The following is a 25,171-nucleotide window of genomic DNA, read 5'->3' on the forward strand; positions in this document are numbered from 1 at the left end:
AGACTTTCAGACAAGGAAAGAAGATAAAACTGCAGTGTTTCCCACTATCTCTACAGCTATCACCCTTAGTTATTGAAGAGTTTGTAGGTTGATAAAGTGGGCACATGCAAAGTTGAATTCAGCCCAGACTACCCCAACCTTCTTCCTGGTAACACAAAACAGTAATTTTGTTCATTCTCAGTTCAAACCTAAGCCACAATTAAGTGTATAAACATACTTAAATGTAGCGGTGGTGGGGGAGGCTCCGCCCACCCACCCAGGCATCATCACATCCCATTTTTGATGCTCTGCGCATGTGCGGAAGGTCCTGTGAATGCACAGAGGTGGCGCTCACATTTGCAAACCGGTAGCGAAGGTAAGTTGATTTCACCCCTACAAAAGTCCCACTCCTTTCTAGCACTAATTAATGTTACTTAGTTGGGTAATGAAACATCTGCAAGAAAATAACCAATCTCAGAGAGCACTAAGGAGTTGCTAGACCAGTGGTTCTCAACCTGTGGGTCGGGACCCCTTTGGGGGTCGAACGACCCTTTCACAGGGGTTGCCTAAGACCATCGGAAAACACATATTTTTGATGGTCTTAGGAACCGAGACACCAATTTTATGGTTGGGGGTCACCACAACATGAGGAACTGTATTAAAGCGTCGCTGCATTGGGAAGGTTGAATACCACTGTTCTATGTTAACTAAATAATTAACTAATTCACTAAGATGATAAAAGCACCAATATTTTACTTGGGGAATAAAAAGAGATGTACTAGCACAAGTAAAAACATTCTGAAATGGCATGAGAATCTTTAACTTTAGGTGTAGTGTTCCATCATTTCTCCGTTGCAGAGCTCAGAAAAATAATAAGCAGTATTGAACTGAGCTTCTATTACTTGCTTTCAATTTTCCTGTATTTCAATCACTTTCTTCTCTCATAAAGGAAGGGAGATGACAGCTAGCAACTAGTCAACCTTAACCTTGCAGGTACATTCTCCCCTCTAGATCCTAGTTCTACTGTTGTGAGAGTGTCTTCCCCCCTTTCTCTCTATTTTTGATGTCTTTCCATATATTTCCTTTCACATTATTTTAACTTAAGAGATGCCCAAAAGGAGGTGGAAGACAAACCATCCTAGAAAATTCAGGCGGGGTGCTAAAGTCAAACAGGTCCATTCAATGCTGCAACACCCTGATTGGGAGATGCCTAGCCTGCTGATTAAGGAGGGCTGTAGGGATAAGCATCACCCATCACCTTGTTGGTAGGGTTTAGTTTGACCCAGCCACAGGGTGAGAACAGCATTTCGTATATGTCCCAAAGTACATGCTGTAAGAAAAAAATGAAACATACCACTCACCCCACCCCTGCTTATTCCAAATAAAATATTAACCATAAGTAAAAACCTCAGAAAAGCCAAAAGTCTAAGACACTAATTAAAAAAAAAAACCTGCCTGAAGTCCATTCCACATTCCAGCCAGACACCTAAAGAAAACAATGCAACAAGAAGCTAACTGCAGGACGACTTCCGGCAGCCGAAGGAGACGGACGCCCGCGTCTGCCTTCTCGCTGCTCCGGTGGGCTCCCCCGAAGTCTAGGGGGAGCACAGGGTGCCTGGGAAAGGTGCCCTGCCATAGGAGCGGCTTGCTGGGACCCCCTGGAATGGCGGCGGCCGTGGGGGGGTCTTCAGTTTTGCCCCAGGAGCTGGGGAGCATAGGGAGCGCGCGGAATGCCACCGTGTGCTTCTCCGAATGCAGCCTGAAGGAAATAATCAATTAGAACGAAGCAGCTGAAGAGTGGTGAGCCGAGGGGTCTCCCCAGGTCTTTTACTATTTTTATATTTCTGACGGTTTTGCAGTTTTCCTGCCTTGCTTGTTTCAACCTCTGGAGGAGTTTAGATTGGAGGGGGGAAATTCCAACCCCCTCGGAAAAGCGGCACTTGAAAAATCCCTCCCCTTCATGGGGGAGAGAGAAAGTTTGAAAACTACTTTCACTTCCCTTAAATAATGGGGGAAAAAAATCTTTTTCTTCGGCTACAATTGGGAGAGAAAGGATGGCTGAACTGATTCTTTTTTAAACTACTTATGGAAATTTTGACTTTGTTGTTTTCCTGATCACCTATACTGGCTGACCCAAGATGGCCAACTTCCTCCTTCTTCTTTGTCTTTATGAATGAGACTCCTCCCTTAAAAAACTTTATGGCTTTCAACTAACTTCCACCCCAGAGACCTCCAGGAGCCTCTTCAAACACGTTATTCCCCTGGACTTGGAATATCTTGACCCACCTATCTGCTTTAACTTCTCTGCTAGAGGACTTGTTCTCCTTTGGACCTGCTTGTTTGGTGATCCCTGCCAGCTGTGCTCTCGTACAGATGCCATTTCTTTGTACAGAATAACAATTAACTCCGAGCCTCATGATGGGTCCTAAGAAATTGCCACCTGGTAAGGCCTCGTCGGCCCCAACATCTTCAACGTCCAGCCCTGCACACCAGTCACAAATGGGATCTTTCCTACAACCCAAAGCCTCTGAAGAGAGTGCAAAAGACCTGTCTACTCAGCAGATGCTTCAAAACATCTTAAAGGGACAGGACGAAATTAAAAAACAATTGCAGGACTTAAAGGAAGAGCTTAGAGAGACGAACCAGCAAGCCACACGGAATGAACAGAGGATTGGTGTGCTGGAGGAGGGGGCGGTTGGGATTAGAAATGAGATGAAGACAATCCAGAGGGGGAATACAGAATTTGGGAATCAGATGTTAAAAATGGAATTTGAAAGGATGTCTTTCTTTCTTAGGTTCCAAAATTTGCCAGAAGCTGAGAATGAAGATCTCAAGGAGACTATGACCACAATACTAGCAGAGTATATTAATAGATAAACAACAGCTCTGGTGGGACATTGACCTGATTTATAGGGTTAATTCGGCCTATGCAAGAACACACAACGTTCCAAGGGAAGTTCATATTAAATTTCTTAGAAAAACCACAAGAGATGAGGTTCTAGGAGCTCAAAGGGGAGGAACACTAAAATATAAAGATAAAGAGATAACCATTCTTAAACAAATCCCCAAAAAAGTAAGATAATAGAAGGAAATATTCCTTCTTAGCAAAAAAATTATATAATAATGGGGTCTGGTTTAGATGGCTATTTCCAGAAGGCATGCTGATTTTTTGGGAGGGCAGCAGAATTAGAATTCACACACCAGTGGAAGCAGAGGCTTTCGCTAAAAAACACAGTGCTCTTTTGGGTGAAATGGGGGTGTTACACAAGAAACAAGGGAGGGAGGGGCTGAGGCTCTGCCAGTGGATGGGAGGGAGGATGCAGCAACTAGAAGACTCAGATCACAAAAGTGACTTGGAACACTATTGCAATTGTTGCTACAATGTATTTTTATGGAAGTGATAAAAAAAAAGATTGAAACATACTGATGATTTTGTGTCAAATTTTAAACTGCTAATACTTAGGTAAATGCTCATATTTTTCTATCATTGTTTGTAAAAGTTGCAAGACCTGGGGGGGCTTCTCTCCCCCCCACACACGATGTAGCTGTCAAAATGTTTTATAACCCTATAACCCCTTTTCCCTGAACATTTTTTAAAAAACCAATAAAAAATTGAATAACAGAAAAAAAGAAGCTAACTGTAGATGCCAGGACTCAAGGTGATAACAAGCTGATTGAAAAAGGAAGCCAACTGTCTAGATGGCTCCATTCATAAGCAAAGAAGCTAATTGCAGATGCAGTTACAAGCTCATTGAAAGAGGAAGCCATCTATCTAGATAGCCCCATTCACAAGCAAAGCAAATGCTGCCGGCAGAAGTCCATTCGAGACAGGATATTTTGAAACCCCTTACAGCAATTTCAGCAGCTAACAAAAGCAGTGTGATAGGAACAGAACAATCAGGCCCTCACCAAAAAAATCTAACACAGGACATAGCCATCAGCCATCATAGCCAATAAGCATTACCCAACACCCTTTCAGAGCACAAAGCCTATATCACACAAACCCCAACCTTCAAAGTTGCACAACTACGGTATATAAGAACCTTTCCATTCATCCAGTTGGTTGATCGGCTGCCCCAGAACCACAGCAACGTTCTGCTCTTCAATCGGCCTCCATGTTATTTCCAGCGTCTTTCTTCCAGCTTAGAACTGAACCGGGTGGATTTTCCTTCCAACAATGCTAACTAAAGGTTTCCAAGCCCCTCTTACTTACAACACTTGTGCTTCCGCTTTCCCCCTCCCAGCTTTTATATATACAACATTCATTTCCTAATTAGAAAGGGGAGGGTGTTCTTAATAAAAGCTCAGCAAGAGGTAACTCTTGACTTCATCTGCATCCAGAGGCAAGCAGAATGGAGCTGGTAAGTCCCAGGATGGGAGATCAAGGAAAACTAGGGCTGCATCCAACACCGAGGAAGCTAAAAACAACACCAACACCATCGCGGAAGAAGGCGGTGCCGACCTCTTTCTGTAACCAGGAAACTTTACGAACACATTCACGGCGTCGCCACTTTATTCCGAGGGGCCCACGCGTCGCAGGCTATCTACTAAAAGTCCAGGTCTGATTAGGGTAACACAAAGTTCCTGCCACTAGGGAGCGCTGTTAGGGCGCCACTTGGACTTGAAGGCAAGGCTGCTTCGGAGCCGCGGCGCGTCGACGGAGGAGCCTAGACTACGCGCAACTGGTGGCGGGATCCTCCTCCTCCTCCGGGAGGGAACCTTCCTATCTCGCATGCCGGGCGGCAGAGGCAGCAGCAGCACCTTTTCTATCCAACCGAGGGGACGAAGTTGGGAACAGCAGACCTCGGGGGGCAACGGCTTTACCGCCACCGCCGCGAAACATGCGGGCGTCTCCCCAGTTGCCTCGCTGTGGGCGCCAGACGAGAGGCGGCCAGCAGCCGAAGCCGCGCGTGTGAGCGAGCGGGGAGCTCCTCTCCTCTCACAAGGATGCTGGGGGACGATGCCTCGTGGCAGGGAGGACGAGATTTGCCGGAAAGCGCTGAAACTGCTGGTCGAGCTCTGCTCCGAGGGGACGGTCGAGAACGACAGGTGCCTGGAGTTCAACTACTACCTGCGGGACAGCGGCAGGCCCCGGCCGGCCGACGCAGGTAAGCGGGGTGGAGTGGCGGGACGCGGGGAAGGGAAGGACACGAGGGGTTCCCGAGAACTTCCTATATGCCAACCAGACCTCTTCAAATAAGCAGGCGCCCGTGCCGGCTGCGCTGGGCGGAGGGGCGCGTCTATCCTATCAACTGCCCGAATGCTGCCCATTGGATCCAGGCGAACGCGGAAATTCGGGGCGTCGAAGTAGCGCGTGTCCGGCCAACGCGGCTCCCCCCCCCCCCCATTGATTTCGGGCTGGCGTTTACTACCTGGCGGTGTTTGGAGGTGGGAGGGGAATCTGACCCGAAAGAGCAAACAATCTTTTCGTTTGTTCTTAACATTTTATTCCAAGATATTAACATTGCATGTTAATCCAACGCATTTTTATCCAACGCACCTTTACATTTTAATATAATTGAGCGGTTTAACCAGATGTATCTTTACTCCAAGCTGAAGCCCTACTACAGAGTTCGGTGGAAGGCACTCTCAGATGGGTTTCGATCAGTGTGAGGAGCCCTCTGAGCTTTTTTAGATCTTGTCGGGTTTCCCAGCGCCGATGCAGTACTTATTATAGGTATATAGGAAGAAAGGCACCAACCCTTCTTCAATAACTCTAGAATGACAAGAGATTAAGCTGACGGTGTATTCTTCTGCCTAAAGGCATTAAGTTTGCACACAGCTCTTGCTGAAACTTATAGAGTATGGTATAAACTTCCAGGGCAATTCAAAATTTCCTGGACTATTTTATCTCATATATCCACCCACATCATGCACATCAGTAAAAATCACAGTAATAAGAATGAAATGTGAAAGATGCATTAAGTCTCCTACTAGCATTTAAGCAACTGGGGAAATGTTATGCATTTTCACTTGATTCCTTTAAGATCAAACTGGCCATGTCAGTAAGTGGAAGCAAATCTTGTTTTTCTTGCAAACCTGTTTTCAGCTGGATTGGACTAGTTGCTCTTCAGTGAGTAAATGCTGTCCCAGCATAATAATAAGCTAATTCATTATTAGTGGTAATGTTGTAGCCAGACTGAGTATATTTGAAACAAGCCAACTAACTTTGGTAAACTCAGTTAGCAAGGATCAGGGGAGGGAACGTACATATGCCAAATTGTTAGAATGGTGTTTTATTTTCCTTTCTAGAGTGATTCTTGAAATATTTCCTTGGAAGCAAATATGATTAAAGAAGTCTGTTTTAAAATAAATGTAAATGTATAGCGTGAAGGAGTTTAAAGTTGTTTTGTTTTAGTAAAATCCATATTTGGTCCATTTATTCTGCAAGTAAGTTTGTTGCACCACATTTAATTTCCAACAGATCAAATATTCATACTAGCGTTTGTGGATAGGGCTTATCCTGGATTATATTTTTAGTCCAACAATTTTAGTTTATCTTTTGGATAATGTACACTTGGACATTTTTGTCTTTAAAAACTACCTTGGGGTGCATTGTTGCTGCTCTACTTTCTAAAAGGATATTAATTATTATTCTGCCTGAAGTCCCAGAATGATTCCCTGAATATTAGGATATACTCGATTAAAAATTCAGTGTTCCCCCTGATACATTACAACTGTATTTTATCAAGAGAATATTTTCCAGATTATTAACTAATGGCCTAATGTACATTTTTAAGTTGTAATCATAATGAGAGTTTTATCCAGTACACATCCAACCTCTAAAATCTACACATGGTTAGTTCTTCCGCATTAGTTACACTGCAGATACAGGTGATGGTCAGCCTAGTGTAGGTCATGTAGATAGCTACTGAGACCCAATAAGCTTCTCTCATGCCTGTATAGCAAACTTTCTTCCATCTATCTCTTGCATACCCAAGCCATTTACATTCTTTTTTAAAATAGTAATAATGTTAAAAATTATAATTTCAAAGAAAACAAATACAAACTAAAATAATAAAATATAGTAAAGAAAATATATGTGAGTCTTACAGAGACGGACACTCCTAAAATTAACTTCTAAGTATATTATTCCAAAACATCCTTTAATATGTCAAATATTAAAATATTTTGCTTCATTCTGTATTAATAAGACAAATTTAAGAGTTTTTCTTTAATTGTCATCTTTAGTTCCTTCTGGTTCTCTATAGGATTCAATCTTCAAAGTCTCAACCTATCATTTTTTAAAGAATTCAAAACAAAAGGATTTTCCCACAGAAAGGACTCATAACTAATTCAAAAATTTTGTTTCAAATTTATTTGGATCCTTAACCCATTTGTAACTTTCCAAAATGTACGTTCTCAGACTTGTACTAAAAATACTTGTTTTCTGAAACATTGAAGTGTGATGGAATATAGTAAGGAGCTGTGATCCCAGGAGGGAGATGGTGCATTCCAGAGGTTTAAGAGGCAACTCAATCCAGTTGTTATATTTGAAAGAAAGAGAGTGAAGACATCCTCTCCCTATTAGTTCACAGAGTATATTGTAGATGCAGAGAGTAACGTGCTCAAATAGGCAAGATTTCATCTATAGTTGTGGAGACAATAAATAAGTCAGCTTGGAAGAATGACCATACATCATTCTTGGATTTGAGCATGACATAAAGAAAACTCATCCAGTGTTTTCAGATTTGTCAGTCCAAAGATTCCTAATAGCTAAAAAGCAATTTCAGAAAGTGGTTAGAAAAGGAAATAAAAAAGAAGGAATATAAAGTTGGCTTAATTGATTAAGGTTAAATATTTAGGATTTTTTTTTCTTAATGGGGTTTTTCTTGACCACGATTGAAAGATGGGGGTTTAAATATTTATTTATAGATTCAATTTGGGAAGATGTTTTTTCTTATATTCTCAGAGAAGGTGTTAAACTAAGATAACTTTATAATCCTTAATTACTTTGTTAAGATTATTATATAGATGTTATTTCTAGTACATGTTAAATTTGTGAAGGAGTTTCTGAGACAAAGAGAAAATGATCAGAAATCAACTTATGGGACACTATTTGAAAAGATTAATGATCAAGATTCTTGTTTTTCCTGATAGCTGCTAATAGATTTTTTGCTAGCTTTGAATGATGAGGTTTTAAATATTGATTTATAGTTAAAGATAAGATAAAAGAAGTTATTGCGCTAAAAGGAAAAATATAAAACCAATTTATTTGATTAAGATTAAATATGTATGTTATTTCTGGTAATGTATGTATATGAGAACTCAGTGTCCTTAAAAGTGCCAACTATGGCTTGAGTGAGACAGCTATTTATTTGCCTCCCAGAGGTTGAAACCTCCATAAGGAGCAACTGTCTGGAGCACTTATGGGTGATCTCAAGTCCTCTCCCTGTCCAGAGAAGAATTACAAAGAGATGGTATCGCTTCTTCATCCTTCTGCAATTGTTGGCTCTGCTTTTAGTGGATCTATCTTCAGTTTGCCTTTTCTTCCCTGAAGCCCTGCCATTTACATTTTTAATTTTGGTTTAGCAATAGCACTTCTATACTGCTTCATAGTGCTTTACAGCCCTCTTAAATGGCTTACATAGTCAGCATATTGCCCCCCAACAATCTAGTTTTTCATTTTAACAGAAATATGGAAGGCTAAGTAAAGCTTGAGTCATTCAGAATCAAACTCCTGGCAGTAAACAGTGAATTGGCATGCAATACTGCATTGTAACCACTGTACACCATGGGCCTTCTTAACTGGAATACTTAGTAGGAAATTCAATGGGGGTTCCAATCTGCTGTATATCTTTGATTATTTGAGCCTATGCTCTAGAGAACAAGAGTAAACCAAAGTTAGCAACAAAGACAGGAATCTCTCCTATAATTTGAATATTGTCGCAATTTTAAAGTAGGGCCTGTAAAAAATATTAATAGTTTGCACACAAGTCTGTAGTGCATGGCTACAATTTCTAATTCTTCTACTACGTAGATTGCTACATGCATATCTGCACTGGATTTAACCTGGAGGAAGCCTGAGGGTTACAAATGAAGAATAATCAGGTTTACAGTTTGAAAGATAGGGTAGGTTGGAAATTCAAATCATCTTCCACTTTCTTCTTTATCCCTTTTGCATCTGATGAAGTAAACTCTACTCATGAAAGTTCATGTGATTTTAATAAAGTTTGTTACTCTAGAAAGGTGCTACTAGACTCCTGCCTTCTCCTCTGTAATCTTTTCCTTCTCCTGAATAATCTTTCCACCTTGGCCTCCCCTGGTCATTGTCTTCATTAGTTCCTTTCAGGCAGTCTTGTGTTTACTCCATTCTGTTTTTTTTCTACCTAACTCAGCTTGTGTGGCCATTGAGCATGGTCTATCGTTTGTTTCAGTACCGTCTATTAACTTCTGAAAAACAAATGTCAGTGCAAAGATTTCCCCAAACACGTTGATGTTTCTAGTTAGTTGATGACTTTCATTTTGGTTATGCATCAATCATTTGTGGCCCTGGCAAAGCAGCAAAAATTGCCAACCGATTATTGCATGGATAAGAGAATCTTTATATATACTTTTCATAGCTTTTGCTCTTTGGGCTACTTAGCTGTGGTCACCAGGATAACAGAACCTGCATTAGAATGCAAAGTGGTCCTTTTAAATTACATGGAAGCTTCACCCCAACAGGCCAAGTTCCATACTGTCTTTAGTTACATTATTTTAGCTGTGATTTAGTGAACATTTTCTGTATATTGATAGTGGCTCAATAAAAAGAAGGAAAATGTGAAGAAAGCATACGCTAGGGGACTGATTAGTCAGTGTAACCTGCAAATAAATCCACCAATGATATTAGCCAACAATGATCTGCTGTATTTAACTGTTCATGCACCTCACCTGTATTAGTCACCTGAGGCATAATAACAGCAACACATAGAAACAGATGTATCCGTTTTCAAGTGATTTCCTTGGTATCAGGATGTCATAGATAAATATCCAGTCCCACAGGTTTCGTGCAAATATGCCCTAGCTGGAGAGCACCTTTAATATTAAGCATTTCAAGTAAACAGAAGGTTAATTAAGTCAAACTGTGTGTGTGTGTGTGTGTGTGTGTGTGTGTTTTAAACTTTACTTTAAATTATATGTTGAGTGATTGATGGCTGTCTATCAGAAAGAATTTGTAAAGATTGTGTTAAGTTTTTGTCATATTAAATAATGTTAATGAGACGCCATCCAAAAATGATCTAACTTGAACTGTATTTTTCCTGTTGTTCTTCTGGTCTTATTTCTGGTCCTGGTCCTGTTGTTCAGCTGCAAAGTAGGTTAGCTGAATTTTTAAACATTGATGTCATCAACACCTTTGGGGGTTTCTTACCAAAGCTACCTTCCTTCTATAGAAATACCATTTGGGGAAAGAAGCACAGTAGGTGCAATATTCATTTTTTCCCGATCTAACACAATGAACTGAACTTAGCAGGTAGAATATCTTCCCCTACTTAGTACTCCCTGAAGAAATTATGTCTCTTTTTTTTTTCAACTAATAAGAAAACTTTTCTTAAGATACAGAAGGATCTTGACAGAGTTGATCATTGGGAGCTATGTAACAAAATGAAATTCATGGTGAAAAAAGTAACAGTCGTACCTGGTTCAATAGTAGTAATTGTAAGAGAGATCTTGGAGTCCTAGTAGACAGTCATTTAAATATGAGACAGCCGTGTGTAGCAGCTGCCAAAAAAGCCGACAAAGTTCTAGGCTGCATCAACAGAGGGATAGACTCAAGAGCACGTGAAGTGTTAATACCACTTTATAATGCCTTGGTAAGGCCACACTTGGAATACTGCATTCAGTTTTGGTCACCACGATGTAGAAAAGATGTGGGGACTCTAGAAAGAGTGCAAAGAAGAGCAACAAAGATGATTAGGGGACTGGAGACTAAAACATATGAAGAACGGTTGCAGGAACTGGGTATGTCTAGTTTAATAGAAAGAAGGACTAGGGGAGACATGATAGCAGTGTTCCAATATCTCAGGGGTTGCCACAAAGAAAAGGAAGTCAAACTATTCTCCAAAGCACCTGAAGGCAGGACAAGAAGTAATGGGTGGAAACTAATCAAGGAGAGAAGCAACCTAAAACTAAGAAGAAACTCCCTGACAAGGTCCCTTCCAACTCTGTTATTCTATTCTACTTTCTGCAACAAAACTGTCACTCTTGCATCATATTATAAAGTATACATTCATCTCATACTGATGTTTAAATTACAGCTTTGCTATTATTTTATTCTGGCATACTTTATTTTCAGTTGTTTATTTTGGAAGGAGATGTATTGAACTAAATCTTGCTGGTACTATAATAGTACAATGACTTTACAAATAAAAATAAATAAAATAATGTGGTGAAAGCAATTCATAAGTTTAAGTTTCCAGAAAGGTTGCTGTACCATGTTGGTGCTAGTTTATTGTCTTTACATAATAGGTTGAAAGGCACAGCCTAATCTCCAAAAGAAAATGGATGAGAAAGTACAAAACCATCTGTGTTCATATAATACTGCATCCAGCGGAGCTCCTCCCTTTACATTTGAAATTAAATTACAAGATGAATTTACATATTTTGTGGGGTCCCTGAACTTTTACATTGATTTTGGGCCTGTGTTAATATGGTTCTGTTGTGGCCCAGCAGCGGCCGGCTGAGCTGTTGGTGGACTTTGACAGCTCAGCCTATTATGGGACTGCTCTTGAGGATGAGGAAGACTCTGGAGGGTGTTTGGAATCAGAGCAGAAACTAGAGAGTCCTGTTGGCCACCAGGTGGCATCTGAGTCAGGGAGCAGTGAAGAGGAACAGAAGGAGGTTGTCCCTGATGTGCGTATGTGTAGAACTGAGAGGAGAAAGGAACAGCTGTGGAGAAGACGTCATAGAAGGAAGTAGGGACAGCTGGCTAAGGTTGTGGCCCCTCACAAAGCGTTTATAGGTGGGGCGACGGGAGGGGAATCTTTGCAGGAAACAACAGTCCATTTTACTACCCGTTGAGAAAGCATTCCGTAAATTTAATCTTGGTTTCTTGAAGATAACTTTCTAGGTTCCTAGCCAAGGGGTGGCTTTATGCCTGTGTCTGCATATTCATTGGAATCCCGGGACAGAACAGCTTCCGATAATAACCTCTGTTGTATTATTAATTTGATGAAAGAAGGGCCAACCTTGGACCCTCCGCATCATGAAAACCGACCATTTTTCTTCTTATCTAAGGCAGAAAGGGCAATTGGAATAAAGTACATATTTTTGATATAATTCTGAATCTTGTTGCTTTTGGTCTTTTGGTTATAGTTGCCATTACGATATTGGATGCTGTAATTGGTGTTTTCATACGTGGGTATGGAATAGAAGTGTTCAGCTTGAGCTGAAGGAAGCTTCTTGGGTGAGAAGTGAAACGTCTTCAAAGAAAAAAACAGAAAGTCCAGTTGCCTCTTGAAAAAAAACAACTTTGGGACAATCATGACTTGGATGACTGAGTCTCCATAGACAACCCTATTCAGACTTTATGCCCAGAAGCCTTTTTCTACATCAGATCTCTCTTGCAGTGAGAGATCGGATGTTAATACAGGTGGTCCTCGACCTACAACTGTTTATTTCATGACTGTTCAAAAGTTACAGCCGTGAAAAAAGTGACTTATGACTGTTTTTCACACTTATGATCATTGCAGCATCCCCATGACTATGGGATCAAAATTCAGATGCTTGGCAACTGACTCACATTTATGACCGTTGCTGTGTCCCAGGTTCATGTGATTCCCCTTTTGGGACCTTCTGACAAGCAAAGTCAACTGGGAAGCCAACTTCACTTAACAACTGTGTTACTTCACTTAACAACAGCAGTGATTCATTTTAACAACTGTGGCAAGAAAAGTTGTAAAATGTGGCAAAGTTCACTTAACAAATGTTTGACTTAGCAACAGAAATGTTGGGCTCAATGGTGGTCGTAAGTCAAGGACTATCTTGTACTGTACAGTCAATGGATGAAAAAGTCTGCTTTTCAACATAACACTTTTGTAAGTGTTTCTGTATTTTCCAAAGGAGGCTCAATAATCTCCTTTTGCTTTTTATGTGCTTTGTCATGTCTTGTTTGGCCATTGAACAGGGAGTTAAAAGACAAAGCCCTTTGCTTTGGAAAGCTGTGCATTTAGCTCACATTTCAGCGATTGGAACAGTATTATATGAAGATTAAAGGCAATATCCCCTTCCTGTCTAGTTTTTTTCAGCCAAGAAGTTAAATTTCTTTTCCTAGTTGTAAAACAATGTATTGAGTTTACTAAAGGGGGGGGGACCCTAAGGTATCTTTTACTGTGGCTCCACAGAAACCCATCAGTAGTAGACAGTCTCAAGGCATCTTGATTTATTCAGACAAGCTGTCTTGCTCAGTCAGTGGGAAACAATTAATGGGCTCTGTAGAATGTCTCTTCAAGTTTCCAAGGATTGGGCAAATGATGATTGCAATGAAGTGGGGAAAATCTGTACTCTACCTTGACCCTAATTTTATTCATATTCTAGCTGATTTGACATACAAGCATTTGTGTTAGAGGATTTTGTTACTAGACGTATATAAGGATAGGAAGAAGGAAACAAAGAAAAAAGGTACTTTCTCCTTTTACCAAATATCTAAAAATAGAGACACAGTGAAAGGAATCATTCATGTAAGGATAGAGCAACCAAGAATGCTTTCCGCACTCCTGTTCTTCTTTTATAGCACTAACCAAAATTCTGTCACATTAAATAATGTACATTTTACATCTACTAGTTCCACTAGTATAGCAGGATACAGCCCAATAGCAATAACACTTGGACTTATATACTGCTTCATTGTGCTTTACAGCCCTCTCTAAGCAGTTTCCAGAGTCAGCATATTGCTCTCAACAATACAGGTCCAGGATGGCAAACCTATGGCACACATGCCACAGGTGGCACGCAAAGTCCTCTCTGCGGGCACACCAGCCGTCGCCCCAGCCCAGCTCCACCCCACATGCGCATGTGCCTTCCTCCAGCCAGGGGGTCTTCAGGTCTCTGCTGTGCATGTGTGGGCAGGTGGTATGCATGTATAGGGGGTGCTCGCATTGCATTTTGGGGCTTTGTGGCACCCCTGTGCCCCATTTTGGCTTCCAGGTTGGTGCAGGAGTCCTTCCAGGCCCAAAATGTGTGGTGCGCCCCTCCCACACCCCATTTTGGGCCTGGAAGGCCTTCTGCACCAACCTGGAAGCCAAAAATGGGTGAAGGGGTGGGATGCATGCACAGGGGATGTGCATGCATGCTTGGGGGCACTCACCTTGCATTTTGGGGTTGCACATGCGCTTTGGCCACTTGGCACCAAAAAGGTTAACCATCACTGATATAGGTCCTCATTTTACCAACCTCAAGCCTCCATTCTACCTCTGCAGGCATGGGGGTGGGGCAACCGCCCGAGGCAGAACAGTGTAAAGATGAGGTTATTTTGAGCTCCCATCCAGTAAAAGGGACATTGAACTAGAATCTCAAACTCTGTTTGCAATCTAACTGAAATCAGCTGCCCGGGATTTCCCCCACCCCCTCGAACATCCCATTTCAGTGAGAAAGGCTGATTATCTTTCCTGAGATGAAGGACTCTGTTGTGATTAAGAAAATGTGTTAAAAAGGGGCCAAGAGTTGCATAAGAAATGCAGCGTCTACCACCTAGCTCAGTGATGGCGAACCTATGGCACGCATGCCACAGGTGGCACGTGGAGCCATTTGTCATGCGCGCGCTGGCCAGCTGAGTTCACCCTTTTTTAAAGCCATTTTTTGCCCTCCCCAGGCCCCAGAGACTTTATAGGAGCCTGGGGAGGGCAAAAAGAGCCTCCCCCACCCCACCCCACCCGGACGCCCTCCGGAGGCATCAGGGAAGCCTCCGGACGGTCCCTGAAGCCTTTGGAGCGCTTAAAATGACCCTCCGAGCAAATCAGAAGTCACTTCTGGTTTGCTCGGAGGGTCATTTTGAGCGCTCCGAAGGCATCAGGGAAGCCTCCGGACAGTCCCTGAAGCCTTTGGAGCGCTTAAAACGACCTTCCGAGCAAACCAGAAGTGACTTCCAGTTTGCTCGGAGGGTCATTTTGAGCGCTCCGAAGACATCAGAGAAGCCTCTGGACCGTCCCTGAAGCCTTCGGAGCACTCAAAACGACCCTCCGAGCAAACCGGAAGTCACTAATGTCACAGATATTAAATTGCGAGGGACAATAAAAATTTCAGGTTGAAATGTTCATGTTATAAATGATTACAGCAGAAATTCTTTCTTTCTTGTTTCTCCTAGATTCTCCAAGGGAAATATGACAAAAGAAAGGCTGAGGAGATAAATATTCCTTTTCCTCCTTTTCCCTTGCTTGTATTTAAATTAAAAACAAACTTTCTTTCTAGATGAAAAGGGAGGCTTGAGTTATCTTCTACATCAGGGATTGTTTGATTTATTTATTTATTTATTTATTTATTTATTTATTTATTTATTTATTTAATTAATTAATTAATTAATTAATTAAATTTATAGACCGCCCCCTCTCCCCGAAGGGACTCGGGGCGGTGTATAGACACCACATTAAAACCTAATATAAAATGGATACACTTAAAAACCAATTAAACAATAAGGCTGTACAGGGTAATAAAAGTTAAAAATCAGCTTAAAACAACCCAAAAAATTTAAAAGTACAGAATTGAGGGACTAGATTGGGATTAGGCCAGGCCCGCTAAACTAAACAGGTGGGTCTTGAGCATCTTACGGAAGGAGCGGAGATCAGTGGTTGTTCTGATGTCACGGGGGAGGTCATTCCAGAGGGTCGGGCCCATCACAGAGAAGGCCCTACTCCTGGGCGTTGCCCGCTGGCACTGCCTCGTGGACGGCACCCGGAGGAGCCCCTCCCTGTGAGAGCAGATCGGCCGAAGGGATGTATGGGGCAGGATACAATCCCGCAAGTACCTCGGTCCTGTGCCATGGAGCGCTTTAAAGATGATAACCAATACCTTGAAACGCACCTGAAAAGCCACAGGTAGCCAGTGTAGCCTGCGCAGGAGGTGTTACGTGGGAGTACCTAGAGACTCCCGCAACAACCCGCGCGGCCGTATTCTGAACCAGTGATGTCAAACTGACAGCCCTCTGGCCAGATGCGTCACGTGCAGTCCACTCCCACCCCAGCTCCACAAAGGCGAAAAAGTCGTGATACGTCGCATGATGTCACGGGATGCAATCAGGTTTGACACCTGTGTTCTACATAGTGTTTCCAACCTGTTTCAGCCTAGAGAAAATACTATATTTGAGTAACAGTCTGGTATTTTCCCCGAAGGGTTGGCATGTAGACTGCTGAGAATGCAAGTAGGAGCTTCCCATTCACTATCTACTATTAAAGTACTTTGACTTACTTTTATTCCAATAATGTACATTTATAATGTCAATTTTATTTGCAGTGTTCAAAATAAATGTCAGTGCATGTCAATGCATTCCTGCCAGATGGATGATGCCAATAATGACATGTCCACGTATAACCTTTAAAAGCCATTATTACATTGAAAGTAGCATTCATTTACTAAGTACCTTGGGTTCTCCATGTTCTTACTAGCTTCAAAGAAGATTATAATATTAATTTTAACATTTTGGATGACTTAAGCAAGGTTATGGTTTTCAATGTGGTCCACATAGAAAGTAAAATATGTAGTCTGTTTCTTTCTGTAGCACCTCTATTCAAGTCATGGCATCTCACAATAGGTTTGCTCAACTGTGAGAATTTCCTCTAGCAATATGGCTCCTTGGGAGTAGCAAGATACAGATTAAAGTTTGTGTGTCTATATCACTAATACAAGGAGGGTCAAGATCTTTGGATTATAATTCTTAAGGATGATTTTTCAGAAACTGATAAGCCATTCAAACAATTCCATCAGTAGGGTTCTTTTCTGAGAAATACATCAGGTTCTGAACCTAAGAAACTTACATACAAAATTCATAAAGGTCATGGACTGCTGTGAAACTCAGAACAGGGATAAAAAGGAAATCAGGAAATATTTATGTAGATAAGGATGATGAAAAGAAAGACTAGATCATTAATCACATTGAATTTCGTTAATATCATGGTGAGTGGAAGAATGACATGGCCAATATTAAGTAAAGCTCTCTGTTTTTTATTGCCCTATTGGGTTTATATTGTTGAAGTTCCCAAAATAAACTAATGGGCTACTCCTCTTTGTTCATATTAAAACAGCTTCTGACACATTGCAATGTAGATAAGGATTATTTTTTAACAGTATAAATTAAATTCGTGGAGGTTATGAATCAAAAATACTAAAAAGTCATTGTCAGCGTCCCAAATATCATGCAGAATTAAATCATTATGCAAGGCAAAGTTGTCCTTAAAACTCCAATTTAATAAGACAGACATGTTGGCATTATGCTGTGAAATTTCAACTCTAATGTACATCCTGTAGGTTCACCCAGTTGAAAGTTCATTATCTATCCCCACACCCCATAATTCATCACATGGTCCAATCTTCATCTTCCACGCTGGCATGTACACCCCTCTGCTTCCGGTCAGGTGTCGAGGTACGGAGACAAAAGACGACCTTGAGCTTCTAAGAAAAACCATAACAATACATTCCACAATCCTACTCCTTTCTATTCTCCCCTCCCAACTACTACACTAATGAAACAGCATAAGAAATTAATAAAAAGTGTGGCAGGCCAAAGATCCTAAAAGGAACATAACTACAAGCCTGACAGTCATATCTGTTCATTCATTAAAGTTGAGAGTGGATCCTTACATCTAAAAAACCTTTTTTTTTAATGTTTAGTATGTCACTTAGGTTTTGTGATGCATTTTTCACTCCAATTGAATCAATAATCTCCTCATTATTATTTTGTTTGTAAATGCATTATTGCTTAATTTTCTTTTATGTCAGCATGCAGGAAAAATATCCCTAACATAACTCCTTACATTATAACCATATAAAAAGAATATAAAATTGTTTTTATGTCAATGTCCTCTTGATTTGCAAGTACTACTTTTAGGTGGGTAATGTTGTTATTGAACTCAGTTATGTTTTATCTGGACTTTTAGAAACAGACTGAGATCAGGACAAAGTTTGACTGTATTGGGATGCCTGCTGTCAAGATAGCAGTAGCAATAGCACTTAGACTTATATACTGCTCTATAGTACTTTACAGGACTTTCTGAGTGGTTACAAAGATCAGCATATTGCCCCCAACAATCTGGGTCCTCATTTTACCAATCTCGGGAGGGTGGAAGGTTGATTCAACTTTGAGCCAGTCAGGATCGAACTACTGGCAGTGAGCAGAGTTAGCCTGCAATACTGCGTTCTGACCAGTGGGTGCAATTTAGATTCTATCCAGTTTGGGTGAACCAGTAGTGATGGCAGCGGGAAGCTCCACCTATCCGCCCGGATGGCATCACGTCCTGTTTTTGATGCTCTGTGCATACATACTCACATTTGCGAACTGGTAGCGAAGGTAAGTTGATTTCACCCCTGATTCTAACCATTGTGCTAATGTGGCTCCTTAGGGTGGCTGAGGCCACCTGCAACAAATGGGTGAGCCCTTTTTCTCCTTGGAGTGAGTGGCCTCGGAGAAACACCAGAATGAGGAAAGGGGAGCACTTTTCCTCATGGTCTGCAGCTTCTTTTGTTCTCCCTCCTGATAATAAAGTGGCCAGCAGTTCCCACAGGTCAGTCGAGGAGGAGGCTGAGATGTTTCTTTGAGGTTGTCCAGAACATTGGTGGGAGGGAGGAATCACACAAACCTGTATAATTTGAGGAAGGAGGAGTCAGTGACTCATATGTCTGCTAGCAAGGTAGCCTGATTGGAGGTGCTGGCAATTGAAACCTAAGCTCTCTTCCTCCCTAAATGGAGAGGACCTTTGGGGACATGCCAGAATCATGGTCTGGGGCTCTCATTGTTCCCCTCCCCATTAAAGTGGCAGGCAGTTCCATGGGTCAATGGAAGGAGGACGAGGAGCCTTCATCGGAGCTCTCCTGAAAGATGGGAGAGAAGAGGAAATAGTGCAGGTCTATACCATATGTAGGAAGAAGAGTGACCTAACTAGTCACAGGTTTTCTAGTATTTTACTCTTTGGCATAGGCTTTTACTCAATTTAAGGAATTTTTTAAAGAGTTAAATCCACCATAAACATGAAAATAAAAGAAAATAAAATAGTCTTTTCTTTTTAAAGACAGTTTAACTCTTTTTTTTTTATAGTCAAGTGATTTTGGTCATTTTCATAACCTTACAAACTCTTAAAAGATTTATTTAAGCATAACAAATTTCAGCCGAAAGGAGAAACCATTTATGAAGTCAAAATGAAATGAAACTTTGGATGTATAAACAGAAAACTCCTTTCAAGTTAAAAGTACATTTTTGCAGTGAGTGAGCTATGACTTGAGTCATGCTTATCAGTATTCCTTATATTTGTGTCAAGGTAAAAATAGATTAAATAATGCAGCCTTTCCATCTTGTTTATAGAAGATCCCATAGGTATGCAAGATGGCAGAGGCATGAACATTCTGGAAAACTTAGCATTGTCATACCAAACCAGCCTTTTTCCAGGGCGCTGCTCTGGAGAGTCCAAAGAAGGGTTAAACACAGCCAATCTGCCCAGAACTGAATTGAAAACTTTAAGCCACGCCTCTGGTGCTGACTCCCCTCAGATTTTTTCAATTCAGCTAGCCCAGTGGACGCGCTTTAAGAATTTCTCCAGTTCTAAGATTGATTCCTTGGACTCTCCCGAGGAAGAATAATTTTTTAAAACAGTATATTTAAGGATTTTTAGAGCAGGCTGGTGAGTTTAAATTTAAGTTTGTTTTTTTCCCTTTTTAATTGGGTTTTTCTCACCCTTTCGGCTCTCCTGGAGTCCGGGGCTTTGCTCTGGCTCCTGGAAGCCACAGGCAGCTGTTGGGGGAAGCATGTGGGTCGGGGTGCCGACGCCAGCGCTGTTGGGGCACCCCTACTGGGGGCCGATTCCCGCTGGAAGCCCTCCGTTGCAATTTGTGCTTCTAGCAAGTCAAATTGCTGCGTGGGCTTCCAGGGCAGCCATTTTGGCTTCTTCCCTCTTTAAATTTGGCGCGCAAAGCCCCGGTGAGTTCCGGCCGCCATTTTGGATTGCGCAATCTTCCGGCTTTACTTTTAAAAGTTTTTTGCCGCAGCTGCCTGGTGCCTGGCTCTTTGCAGGAGCCGCGTGGAGTCAGACTTGCCCGGTGTGACCGGCGACCTGGGCCCCAATCCAAGCAAGTGATAGCGGCGTGGGATCGTGGCCTGCTGGGTCGCCTCCTTTACTCTCCTGCTGGGAGCGAATTCTGCTCGCGCCTAAGAAATTCCAAGCTACTTCAGGCCTTGCAGTTTCTCTGTCTCCTCAGGAGCATCGTGCTGCGGTGGGCTTTCTGGAGGTGGTGAGTGGTGGTTTTCCCATCCCCCTACTGCCCCAACCAGTGATTGTTACCATGGCAGATCAGGCCCCTGAGACTTCTGAGGGTGTCTCTTCCAGAGCCCCTGTAAGACAGGCCGGGAAAGCAGCCAGGGAGGCCATTAGAGGGAGTAAGCCTTACTCCAGGCATGGCCCCAAGCAGGGCTCAGGCCTAGACAAAGATGCATTAAGGCGACAGAAGGCCTTAGAAAAACAGTTTTCCAAAGCCCAACAGCAGGCCCAATCTTCCCTTTCGGTGTCTCCTGGGGAGCCCTCCAGGGAAATTCCTCCAGCCCAGGGAGGCCCCATTTCTGATAGTGAAGAGGAAGGGGATTCCCTGGCCATGGCAACTTCTCCAGGCCATTCCATGGCTGATCAGGCTGATCTCTTTGCCTGTCCCTCTGATATGGAGGAGGGACCAGCTCCAATGGGGCCCTTAGCCCCTCAACAGCCGATCCCCGGGCCCACTCAAGGGGTTCGCCCCATTGAGGACCAAGGGCCTAACCTATCCACTGAAATGCAGGAAATAATTAACAGGGCCATTTCCCAGGGCATTGAGGCAGGGATGCGAAAAGGTGGCAAGCGCACTCGCAAGACCCACCATTTGCAACCCCAGGAGGATTCCAGAGAGATGACTCCTAGCCTTCCTCCTCCGTCCCTGCATTCTTCAGTGGCCTCCGATGAGTCAGACTGGGAGGAAGAAGAGGAATTTCTTCCTAGGCAGGAAGCTGAATTCTCTGGGGATGAGGCAAGCCCCACCAAAAAGCCGGCCTTTTCAGGCTTATTTAATTTGGATAATTTCAAAACCATTTTAGATAAGGCTAAGATCTCAACTCACATGGGGTCCACCCCCCCAGCTCAGGTGGTTGTAGACCCTGATGATCTATCTGGGGATCTCTTTGAGGAACCCATTTCGGTCCAGGAAATAGTTCCTGTACCCAAGATGTTCCTCAATTTAGTTCAAAGAGAGTGGGCGCAGCCAGCTACCATGGCTACCCCCAGCAGCCATGACAAGAAGCTATATACGGTGGATGCCAGCCTGGAGGAGCTGCTCAAGCTCCCCCCTATCGATCCCCCTGTAGCGGCTCTTACCTCCTCTTCTGTGCTCCCTCCTGACCTGTTGGAGGGGCTCAAGGCTGAGGACAAGAGAACCGAAACTGCTTGTCACAAGACCCATCAGGCAGCTGCATGGGCCATTAAGTCCTCCGCTTCAGCCTCCTTTTTCTCCAGGGCGGCTCTCCTGTGGCTGAGGCAGTTGTTGAGGAAGATACCTGCCAAGGACGTTAAAGTCAGGCAGGATATCAATAAAATCATGGCAGCCACAGAGTACACTGCTGATGCCACTCTGAATGCTGCTAAGTTTGCCTCGCGTGCCCTAGCGTCTAATGTTACTTCCAGACGCCTCCTGTGGCTTAGGCACTGGAATGTGGATATGCGCTCCAAATGGAAGCTTGTTACTGCCCCCTTTAAAGGGGACAAGCTGTTTGGTGAGGTCCTTGATCCAGTCCTTGTAGAAAACAAGGACAAAAAGAAAGTGATGCCATCAGTCACCAAAATGCCTGATCGTAAAGGTCCTGGCTCTTACAGGAGGCAGGCCTTTCGGAACAATGAGCCCTCCACCAGCTCCGCCCCCTATCATCAGGCGTATCCCCAGCAGGGTGAGCGGTCTCAGGACCGTCAGTCCTTTCGAGACAGAGGTCGCCAGCAGCCCTTCTCCAAGCGGCCATTTCGGGGGGGCTCCGGCTCCCGACCCTTTAGGAGGTATAAATGACCATCACAGGTCAGCTCCCATAGGAGGGCGGTTGCAGTTGTTCCACGCCAAATGGGAGCAGACCACGTCGGACCAGTGGGTTCTTCAAACGGTCCGCATGGGTCTCACTTTAGAATTCTGGTCCCCCCCTCCCCGCCACTTCATCCGGTGTCCAGTTCCCTCAGGGTTAGTCAAAAGATCCCTCATGGAACAGGAGATAAGGCACCTCAAGGAGATCAGGGCCATAGAACCTGTCCCAGCAGGCCAGGAAGGAAGAGGGTTTTACTCCATCCTGTTTCTGGTCCCCAAAAACTCAGGAGGGTGGAGGGGGATATTAGATCTAAAGAGGTTCAATCACCACGTGACATATCGCAGGTTCAAGATGCAGTCCCTCCAGTCCATCTTGGGGTGCATCAGGCCAGGCGATATACTAACGTCCATAGACCTCAAAGAGGCCTACCTCCACATCCCTATCCGCAAAGCCCACCGCAAGTTCCTGAGGTTCTCTTACGCGGGCCTCCATTACCAGTACCGGGCAATGCCATTCGGCCTGTCATCGGCGCCCAGGACATTCACAAAGGTTCTCGCAGCCGTGGCGGCTTTTCTACGGTCACGTCCGGTCAGACTCCACTGTTACCTAGACGATGTTCTCATTCTGTCATCATCGCATCAACAAGCTGTCAGCGACCTAGAACACACCATGCAGGCGCTCCGGGACCACGGGTTCACCATCAACCTGGAAAAAAGTCATCTCGTTCCCACGACCAGACTGAAGCATCTAGGGGCCGTCATCGACACCACCTCGTGCACGGTACCCCGGTGGTCGTTCAGGTGCAGCAGTCACGTCTAGTCAAGGTGGTTCAGCTCTCACAGCTCCTCGGCAAGATGATCTCGTGCCTGTCAATCGTGCCTTGGGCGAGACTTCACTCCCGTCCCCTTCAGTGGCTCCTGCTTCCATATCAAAGAACAAACGAAAGCAGCTCAACAAGACTGATTCCAGTTCCAGCAGAGGTACGTCGCTCTCTAAAGTGGTGGTTGTCTCCGGCCCTGTTAAAGGGGTCGCCATTCAAGGAGCCAGTCAGGCTCACCATCACAACGGATGCCAGCCTGTTCGGTTGGGGGGCCCACTGCCACAACCAGCTCGCACAGGGCAGGTGGTCCCCTTCCGAAGCCGCTCACAGCATCAACTGGCTGGAGCTGAGGGCAGTCAGGCTTGCGCTGAAGCGCTTCCAGAGCACCGTTCAGGGCCACCACGTGCGCATCATGACAGACAATGTCGCCACCAAGGCGCACATCAATCGACAGGGGGGAACGCGCTCCAGATCCCTGATGAAGGAGGCAGAGCTCTTGGGTCGATGGGCGGAGAGGTATCTTCTTTCTCTTCAGGCGGAGCACATCTCGGGCACGAGCAACACCCAGGCGGACTGGCTGAGCAGATCCACAGTCGACCACTCGGAGTGGCGTCTACATCCGCTGCTGTTCCAGCAACTGTCCCAGAGGTTCGGCCTCCCGCTGGTGGACCTGTTCGCCACCGCGGCCAACGCGCATCTTCCGCGGTTCTTCACAAGGTTCCACGACCCGAGGGCGGAAGGAGTCAACGCGCTGCACGGCCCGTGGCCGAAAGGTCTGCTTTACGCTTTCCCCCCGCTACCTTTTCTTCCCAGAGTCATCAGGAGGATCCTAGCAGAGGAGGCGGAGGTGCTGCGGGTAGCACCGTACTGGCCCAGGAGAACCTGGTTTGCAGACTTGGTGAATCTTTCGATCACACCACCGTGGCGGATTCCTCCACAGGACATCTCTCTCAGCCAGGGGGCCCTTCAACATCCAGAACCCCAGTGGCTGCAGCTGGCCGTCTGGCACTTGAGAGGGATCTCCTAAGCAGAGGCAAGTTGTCAGACAAGGTGATTGGCACCATCCAAGCGTCACGACGGCAGTCCATGACGCGCGTCTACGATGCCACTTGGAAATCCTTCGCCAGCTGGTGCACGGCTCATGGTACGTCTGCGCCCCTTGCTTCGGTTCCTGTCATCCTGGACTTCCTGCAGGAAGGTTTGGACAAGGGCCTGGCACCTAACACCCTGAGGCGCCAGGCGGCAGCCCTGTCAACCATCCTCTCAGTTGAGGGCTACGCATCTCTTGGCCGGAATCCGACCATCCGCAGTTTCCTCAGGGGAGCGACCAACCTGAGACCCCCAGTGGTCCACAGATACCCATCTTGGGATCTCAATGTAGTGTTGCAGTCCCTCATCGGGCCCCCGTTTGAGCCCATTAAGACGGCCACTCTCAGACACCTCACATTCAAGATGGTTTTTCTGGTCGCTATCACGTCTGCTCATCGCATATCGGAACTGGCTGCCTTGTCAGTCAGAGAGGACTTGTGTCTCATTCGTAACGACAGAGTAATCCTGAGGCTGGACCCTTCCTTCATTCCGAAGGTCAATTCCTGGTTTCATCGGGCGCAGGAGGTGGTCCTTCCGGATTTTTGTCCGCATCCTCGGCACCCGAGGGAAAAGCGCTGGCACATGCTGGATGTGCGCAGGACTATTCGCAGATACATCAAGCGCACGGCCAGTTTTCGGAAATCCAAATCTCTATTCGTCTCCTTTCAACCAGCTTCTCAAGGCAAGAAGGTCTCTTCATCTACCATCGGCGGATGGCTGCGAGCCTGCATTGCGCTTGCCCACGTTTTACAGTCCGTTCCTGTGCCTCGCAATATCACAGCACATTCGACTAGAAGCGCCGCCACCATAGCTGCCTGGTCTACACAGGCACCGATTGAAGAGATCTGCAAGGCGGCCACCTGGACTTCTCTGTCTCCATTTGTCCGAAATTACAAACTGGACAGTTTTGCATCGGCAGAAGGGGCCTTTGGGAGGCGTGTTCTTCAGGGCATCCATACCAGCGGAGCGACCCTGATGGCTGAGCCTTCCCGCCCTAGTGACAGTTAGCTTGGACATGTCCCTTCTTTGGACTCTCCAGAGCAGCGCCCTGGAAAATGACCATTGTCTTACCTGAAGGGTCCTTT

General features: G+C 44.4%; 1 protein-coding gene across 2 annotated transcripts in view; it reads left to right on the top strand.

The window, feature by feature from the left end:
• The first annotated feature begins 4,468 nt into the window (after window positions 1-4,468).
• SYT9 (synaptotagmin 9) overlaps window positions 4,469-25,171 on the top strand; it is a 115,280-nt gene continuing 94,577 nt past the window's right edge. For both annotated transcript variants that reach the window (XR_014174131.1, XM_081938822.1), the window contains exon 1: window positions 4,469-5,087. Coding sequence is in view for 1 of the 2 variants with exons in the window: in XM_081938822.1 (XP_081794948.1) it covers window positions 4,712-5,087 (376 nt within the window). In the remaining variant the exon portion in view is untranslated. The remainder of the gene's footprint in view (window positions 5,088-25,171) is intronic.

Source organism: Natrix helvetica (assembly GCF_964273705.1).
Source record: "Natrix helvetica genome assembly, chromosome: 1".
In the NCBI taxonomy this organism is placed as follows: domain Eukaryota; kingdom Metazoa; phylum Chordata; class Lepidosauria; order Squamata; family Natricidae; genus Natrix; species Natrix helvetica.